At 43.3% G+C, this 8,611-nt stretch overlaps 1 protein-coding gene across 1 annotated transcript; it reads left to right on the top strand.

The window, feature by feature from the left end:
- The first annotated feature begins 5,419 nt into the window (after positions 1 to 5,419).
- LOC147619303 (uncharacterized) lies at positions 5,420 to 6,500 on the top strand. The gene is made up of 2 exons (XM_086772959.1): positions 5,420 to 5,458; positions 5,544 to 6,500. Exon 2 carries the CDS (start codon positions 5,561 to 5,563, stop codon positions 6,287 to 6,289), a length of 729 nt encoding a protein of 242 aa, XP_086629085.1. The 5' UTR covers positions 5,420 to 5,458; positions 5,544 to 5,560; the 3' UTR covers positions 6,290 to 6,500.
- Positions 6,501 to 8,611: the final 2,111 nt, after the last annotated feature.

Genomic DNA, 8,611 nt, shown 5'->3' with positions numbered 1-8,611 from the left:
TCCTCCTCTTACTTGGATTTGACGGCTCTAGAGTTCTTTGTTGTTTGCTTGCTTCCATGGGTATCTGAGGTTCCAATACTTGGGTTGTGGCTACCTCTTCATCTCTTATTTCTTTAGCTTGTATGAGTGTTGCTGGCTCTGGAGCTGTTTCTATTGGTGTGTCTGCTAGACTGGAATCCTTGAGAGGAGATAAGTCGGTAAATATAAGTTGGTTAGGGCTTGCTGGGGGAGTGAACTGTTGCTAGGGTTCTTGTGTTATCTGACTCAAGACATTTTCCTTCAGTGCCTGCCTCCTGGTAAGTTCGGATTTGGATGGCCACTTCTTCCTCGAGTCTTTATGACTCTGCTGAAACATCAGTGAGTACCCCCCTCATCCTTCTATATGTTCTCTTCTGTCGATCTTTTTTCATCTGCTTGATTATATCTTTAGATTCCATTAAGATGGCATGTCCTTCATGTACCTCTTCGGCTATTAATGTAGGTCGATCTGGTAGGTCAATCTGGTAGCAGGGCCAACTGCATGTGTTCCTCCGGTTCAGGCTCCTTGAGAGGTCTTTTGGCGACAGGATTGGGCACCTGTGTGAGGAGGTAAGGGTTAGATATTTTGGACTGGTGGGCTTTCAAATAGTTCTCCATCTCTTTATGTAGATAGAATGCCCAATCTTCTTCCTTCTCTTCATGTACTTTGGTGATTCTATTGAGACCCACCTTGTTGTATCTATCTATAAACTTGATTTGCATTATTAAAGACATCACCTTGCATGCCTTCTTTGTAGCTTCATCTTGGATATTTTCATATTCTGCACCATTCGAATTATAGGAATTCTTCTTCAGAATGTCCTTCAAACGCATCTTGTCAATGTTATGTATGTGGGCCCTGATTTGCAACTAGAAGTTGTAGAGCTTCTCTTATTAAGTTCTCTATGATGAGGAGCTCTTCAGTAGTGCCATCTGCCTTGGTGATTCTTCCTCTTTTGGTTTGCTTCTTATATGTCTTCAAGTACTCCGTGCGCAGAGGTTTTTGTCCGAGGAGTATCTCTGCCATTCTTCCAAGACCAACTTTGTCTAATTTGGCCTTCACTTCAACGTCTTATAGTATCTATAGACACTCGAGGCTGTGGTACTAGAGAGCTACCTTTCCATGGGCTGTAATAGTTTCCTTCCAGATGAGGGTCCCATGGAACGGGCGTAAGGACCCAATAAATTCATCTTTGGTTTATGTGTCCCCCGTCGTTTCTAACTAGCTAGGGATCCAGTGGCAGTGCTTTCTTGAGTGGTAGATGGGTTCTCGTGGGCTTCAGACTCTGAGGCCGACATCTGTATCAGGCACATAAGATCAGTTGAATGACTGGTGGGGTTGATATCATTCTCTTTTTCTTTTTCTTTTTTATTTTTTTATAAGTAACTCAGTGGGAATAGGTTAGTATGGTTGAAGAGAGTGTTAGTGAATGAGCAATCCATTGGCTGGTTAATAGTCAGTTAAGGGCAGAGTAAGAGTTAGTACGTGAATGTGTAGGGCCGTAGGCCATGAAAAGGTGAAGCCGTGAAAGTGGAGGAGTTGTTATGTGAAAGGCTCATGCGTGAAACGCACTGGCTATGAAGTTGTTTCATGAAACGCACTCGCATGAAACAGTCACGTGTGAAACGCACTGGCCGTGAAAGGCTTAGGCATGAAAGGATCAGGTGTGAAAAGCACTGGCCGTGAAAGTGTTAGTCGTGAAAGGCTCAGGCATGAAATGCACTAGCCGTGAAAGGCTCAGGCATGAAATGCACTGGCCGTGAAAGTGTTAGTCGAAAGGCTATTTCGTGAAATGCAGCACTCGCCTGAAAGTGTTAGTCAAAAGGCTATTTCGTGAAATGCAGCACTAGCGTGAAATGCACTGGCCGTGAAAGTGTTAGTCGTGAACAGCTCTTATGTGAATGTACAGGAATTGTTTCGTGAATGCACTGGCCATGAAAGGCTCAGGCAGCGTGAAAGTGCAAACACAATTTTTGTGAGAGTGTAACATTATATTCAATCATTTGATTTGGTGTACGTGGAGACACCAATCATTTGTAATTTTTTTTATTGAACTACTCGTGAAAAGCTAGATCATTTAAATTAACACTCGATGTGCACTATGAATTGAAGAACACAAAATGGAAACAAAAAACAACAACCAAAAAAGAAAAAAGAAAAGTAAAGAAAAAACGAGTATCAATCTCCCACCTCGAAAGAGCAGTCGAGAATCGATGGAGGGAGATGGCGAGCTCGGATGATGCACAGGGGAGCAAATGCAATGATTGCTCAATCACATGATGCGAAATGACAAAAAGAAAGAAAATCAATTTTATAATGCAACTGTCGGACAGGGCGCCTCTCTATTAATGAAGAACGCCATGTGCATTGTGTGATTGGTTGCCAAAAAATTACCGTTTCACGATGTGAAACGTTTTGAACTGTTTCATGGCGTGAAACTCGATAAGGTGGTTCATGGTGTGAGTGGCTGTAATGTGGTTCATGGCATGAACCCTTTTTCTATAGTTTCATGTGGAATGCATAAGATCAAATTTTTATCATTTTTTCCTTTGTGCTCAAGCAGTCAAACATGCACATGATGAGTGAATGATGCATTGCTTACCTTATACCCATTTGTGCACTTAGTGGATACCTTTTGTTTATCGCCATGAGGACCTGGGCACTTTTGGACATTTGCTGATGCAGTTGTTTTAGTTCCATGTGGGAGTTTTTTATTGTTCCTTCCACCCAACTGAACAATTTTTTTGCTGTGTCTAGTTGTGGAGGGCTTCCATTTGCATCTCCTTATTGAATTCCTTTGTTTTTACCCTTAAGTTCCCTGCTCAATTCTGTAGCCAAAGTGGGTACTTTCGTTGCTTTGGGAATTCCCAACCCATTTGGCTAAGGTTGCTTTTTCCTCCACACAAGGGTTGGTGTGGTGCTAGCTTGGATTGGAAGTAGATGTTGCACACTCTTACCACCCTCTTTTGGATGACTTGACCTGTTTGCGGTATTGGCCAACTGAGTTTGTTTTGTGAACCCGTATTGTTGCATTTCCTTGGTAGTACCCTTGTGCTTGCAGTAAATCCTTTCGGACCCATTGCTCACACGGGCTCCTCGAGGTCTCTTTGGAATTTTTTAGTCCTGCCAATTGGTTTGAGTCCACAAAGTCTGACTTTTGAATTGTTTGTAGGCTCTTCTTGGCTTAGTTATATCATTTATGGTGTCCATCTTGTTTGGTTGATTTGTTAGTTGATTCTTGGGCACCCACTTTTGTGTACCCTTAGATGTAGGGTATTGTGTGGGTAAGTGTCATGCGGAACGGTTGCTAGTCTTGTCCTCTCAAGTGTTGCCATTGCACTCATTGTTTGCTCATCAATTATGATAAGCTTTCCTCTGTTTGTCGAGCTCCATAAGGGTATGGACATGACCTTCTTGCATGTGCTTATTAATGCTATTTGTTATTCCCATTGGATCTTGCATTTACTAGCACAGATCCAAGATCTTCCTAGAATCGTCTCTTCTTCCATGGAACCAGCAAGCATAACAAACGCCTTCCCGAACCAAGGAATTATTTTTTATGGAAATGTTAACATTTAAAAATCACTTGGCTTTTGTGGCTATCAAGTGAATGCTACGAACTTGTGCATGAGTGGGTTCAAGGTGTGGTTTACCTAATGCTACCCAAGTTTCATGTGAGATCAAGTTATGACTTGACCTCGTATCTATAAAAGCAATGCTTGTTGCATGGCCTTTAGTTGAAGCAAGTCCCACCTTGAGTCGTGCTGGCTCAATGTTTAGTTCCCCTTTGTCCAAAAGGGTCACAGAAGCCATGTTGACATGTAGGAGTCTTTTGTGTAGTAATTGTTTGGCTTTGATCTCTCTAGCAGGCTTAGCCTCTTCTTGTCCTTACTGTATCTTCTCTTTTACAAGCTGTTTCTAATGTTTCAAAAGATGTTCTTGTAATAGCATCTCTTGGGTCAGTGGTCCAAAATATTTTTTTAATTTACTTACATTGACATAACTCTCCATTTGGATGCTGTCAATTGTCTCAATTCGGACAGACCCATGAGGTGTGATTTTCGATACTACTCGGAAAGGTCCCAAGCCTCGGTATTTAAGTTTCTTTTTCTTGGTGCTACTGACACCATACACGAGGACAAGGTCCCCCATTTCAAATTCTTTTTGCTTAAGGTTTTTGTCAAACCAATGTTTCCTTCATAATTTTTCAACCATGAGTCCATGTGCTGCTATTAGTCTAGTCTCATCAAGCTTTTCTAAGTCCATTAGCCTTTCGGCTAATGCATTCTCCGTTAACCACTCTTGTACGGCGATCCTTAAGCTTGGGACTAGGTATTCCATAGGCATAACTACTTCCACACCATAAGCTATAACCCGTCGCGCTACCTTAAATGATGTTTGTTCGATAGGCCCATAGGGTTGCTGTGAGCTTATGTTCCTAGTTTATTCAACTTTCTTCCAAGGTTTTTGTCAAGATAGTACACAAAATCTTGTTTGTACTCTCTGCTTGACCATTGGCCTGCGGATAATAAGGTGATGATTTTTGATGGATCACTAAGAATCTTGCAAAGAAATGATCAATCACCTCATGAAGTAACCTCTTTAGAGCAGAGGGTTCATGGGTTTGCATATATAATGTAATATTGTTATTTCTATTTGTATCTCTCCCCTCCAATGAATGAATAATATACCATCTTTATAAAATAAATGCAAAAGAGATGAATGTGTAGAGTATCTAATATTATTCATCCACTATATTCTATAAGCCATGTCCATTATGCATCATACCTAATCCTAGACATAATGTGCCTCCTTGTCTAGAAATCAAAAGCATTTGTTCTTTTCCTTCGAGGGTGTGTAAGGGACTCATGCTTCTTTGTGAGACTTTTTGTTCATCAAGGGCAATCAATATCAACATTTATGAAAAGGTAGATGTACTCTAATAGTCTAATCCCTTGCCTACATATGAAGCCACACATTGGCTTTGTGGGGCCATAGGGATGGACCGTGTTAGACTTGAGCCTTGGTTGGCTTTGAAGCTCATGTAATACATGGGCCACCACACATGGTAGGTTACAAGGTGCACATCAGCTAGTGTGTTGGTTGGTTAAGGGGTATAGGTAGCTTGGGAAGTGGGCACGTTTCCTCATGTATGGTTTTTGTTGTTGTTGTGAAGAGAGAGAATCTACGTATTATTACGAAAGCGTTTGTGTAGGTTATTACAAAAGGTATGGAGGCACCGGTTGGCGTTAAAGCAGCCGTTTGGCATTAAACCAGCCAAACGTTGCGGTTGGGCTGGTGTCAATTTTTAGTCGTTGGGGCCATGTTCACAAGTCGCTTACACAAAATGCAAAGGATTGATCTCAGCTATATAAACCCTTGGCTGTTGTATTGCCCTTCGTATACCACCCTTCGTCGTGGCCTGCTTTGTCTGACTTGGTAAGCTTCAAGCCACCTCTCCTCTGTGATTATCTTTCATAAGGTTAAGCTTCCTTAATTATAACTTTGAATCTTGATCACGCAGTTGGAGCACTAATCATCATGGTTAGCAGCAAAGCTTGGGGGTTTAATGCAGCCCCTCTTTTCGGGGCGTTTCTGCTAGCATTGGCAGTTGTAAACGCTACAGATTCCTACACGTACGAATCCCCTCCTCCCCCATCTCCTCCTGAATCCCCCCCTCCGCCTCCGTATAAATACGAGTCGCCACCTCCTCCTCCCTACAAGTATGAGTCTCCCCCTCCCCCTCCATATAACTATGTTTCCCCCCCTCCACCTCCGTATAAATACGAGTCGCCACCTCCTCCTCCCTACAAGTATGAATCTCCCCCTCCACCTCCATATAAATACGTTTCCCCACCTCCACCTCCACCTCCACCTCCGTACAAGTATGAGTCTCCCCCTCCACCTCCGTATAAATACGAGTCCCCACCCCCTCCTCCGTACAAATACGAGTCCCCCCCTCCACCTCCATACAAATACGAGTCCCCATCCCCTCCACCATACATGTACAAATCCCCGCCTCCACAATACCAGTCTCCACCACCTTACAAGTATGAGTCTCCACCTCCACCACCATACAAGTACATATCTCCACCACCACCACCTTACAAGTATGAGTCTCCACCTCCACCCCCATACAAGTATAAGTCTCCACCTCCACCCCCATACAAGTATGAGTCTCCACCTCCTCCACCTTACAAATATGAATCTCCTTCTCCTCCTCCTCCTCCATACAAGTATGAATCCCCCCCACCACCCCCTTACAAGTAAGAGTCCACTCAAGTCCCCTCCTACTCTCCCCCATGAAAGATACACTTCACCATATGTTCTTGCACACTCTTGTGTCCCTCATCAAACATGCACATCACCATTACTCCTTATCTATGTTCTTTCACCATATTTGTAGCTCAAATGATGACACTTTTGAGAGAATTTCTATGTGCATTTTTTCCTATTGGTGACTAATCAAGAAGCTTTTGCTCATGGCTTGTAGTTTGAATTCATTCTTGAGCTTGGAATTGGGCCATGATTCTTGTGTCATCCTTCTAAATCATAAGATTATCTTTGAATAAAAATGTGCTTGCCTTTTGAATTAGTTTGACCTTTTTGGGTATTTACATCTAAATGTCTTTCATTGCCTACAGTTAAGAATTTCTCATATGTCTTAAAATGCATCCCTCTCAAAGCCCTCCAGCTTTAATATGTAATGCAAACGGTTCTATGTGTATTTGCACTCTGTAATACTAAAAAGATCAAAATCACATGACAAAAAAACTTGTGTACTTTAATATGATCAAAAAACATGTATTGAGAAAGATAGTCTGTATGCCTATGTGAGTGTAGACTTTATAGAGAGAGAGAGAGAGAGAGAGAGAGAGAGAGAGAGAGAGAGAGGCTATGGAGATAAAGGTAGCAACACACACATAGATGCATCAAGAAAGCAAAGACAGAAGTAGAACACGTAAAGTAGATTGATGAGAATGAGTAAAGTACAAGTGACATGATAAGGTCACTTACACAAGGGTGACATGATCCACACACTCCACAATATGTATTCAACTTCACAGCTCAAAATGGCACTATTAACTGCTTCTTACTGAGCCATAATATACATGAATCACCAAGATAAAAGAAAAAGCCACTATTTGGACACTTGTGCAAGTCATATCATCCAACCGAATTAGAATCATTGAAATCATGTAGCTAAATTTCACTCGCCTTAGCATAGAATAGCCTAAGGAGTTAAGTGTCTTGTAAGTATTGGATACTTGCTTGGCACCATGCCAATGCTTACTTTCAGGACTGTGCATAAACATACTTAGTTTGGGAGACCCCAATTGAGTGTCTGGCCTTGTGTATACATAGATAGATGAGGCACCTAACAGCTTACCAGCCAAGAGGGTGATGATTAGGTTAAAGAAGTAGATGGTGGCGATGATGGCCGGGTCAATCATCTGCGCATAGTTGGCGTGATGAAGGTGTCATCTCGGTGATCATGATTTCTTCGATGTAAGGACTGTCGAAAGTGGGGGGGCTAAACCATGGGAAGTTGAATTAGATCTTTGGGTTCTACTTCTATTCTTAGCAGAACAGGTTCCACACATTGGTGGTGGATGGGGAGGTATGCGGGGTTGATGCGCAGATGTGTCATGGGGCTTTGTAGTACTCGATCGTGAAGCTTTAAAAGGAAAGGGTGCGGCTAGACAGGTGGTTCATCCATAAGATCAAATGTGATTGGCAGGGCATCTGGGGGTTGGGTGCCTCATGTAGCTACCTTGTTGCTTATGTGGGTGCTTCTTCTTCTAGGCATCCTACCTAGCATGGATGTAGAGTTTGGCAACATTGATGTCCATACGATTGGTGAACTTGGTAGGATGCACCTGTTGGAGTTAGCGGCGGCCAGGCAAGATTCGGATAGCCTGTTTCAACTCAGTGCATTCCAGAGAGTCATGCCAATTTAGGGGATTGAGTGGGGGATCCACCTCATCCTAATTGTGGGGTGGCTAGGGGGGGATTGCACCTTCCTCCAAGGGGAATAGTGATAGGGATTTCAGGAGGGTGGGGGTTACTCATGGTGGGGAGGGGTTGTCAAGGTAGAGGGTTTGGTGCCAAGCAAGGCATCAAGGAGTGTGGATCAGCATGCTGAACGAAGAGGCTTTATTATGGGGGAGCCATGGTGGTGGGCCCAATCCAATATAGAGAAATGAATGGGGTGAGAGTGGCATCAAAGAACGGGTGGCGAGGGCAGGTGAGGAGGGGTGGCACGTGGTGAAGGGAAGAGAGGAAGTGGTGGTGAGGGAATCATGACGATTTGGGTTGGAAAGATATTGCTAGAGGTGAGTTTGTTAGAGCAGATGTTGGTGGGTGCCAGTTGGGGGTGGGTGTGGCAGGGTTGAGAAATGGAACCGCCATGGTATTGCAACAAGCAGGGAGATTGATGAAGGCGCTAGGGGAGAGTTCCCTTGGGTTGGGTGTGTGACCACTATGGGAGGGGTCTTCATCATCATCTCCTTTGGTGGCAGTAGTAGGTTTTTTGAAGAAGAGGAAAATCTTAGTTTGGCAGGCCTCTTATGCGGTTAAGTCCTTGGGAAG

The sequence above is a fragment of the Cibotium barometz genome, chromosome 33, assembly GCF_041138505.1.
Source record: "Cibotium barometz isolate CiBa-2024 chromosome 33, ASM4113850v1, whole genome shotgun sequence".
Taxonomy (NCBI): Eukaryota; Viridiplantae; Streptophyta; class Polypodiopsida; order Cyatheales; family Cibotiaceae; genus Cibotium; species Cibotium barometz.
The sequence above is the reverse complement of the archived record's forward strand: the minus strand, read 5'-3'. Positions and strand labels throughout refer to the sequence as shown.

What these genes read in the sequence shown, in the direction of transcription:
- LOC147619303 (XM_086772959.1), top strand. Translation starts at nt 5,561, where the DNA reads ATGGTTAGCAGCAAAGCTTGGGGGTTTAATGCAGCCCCTCTTTTCGGG.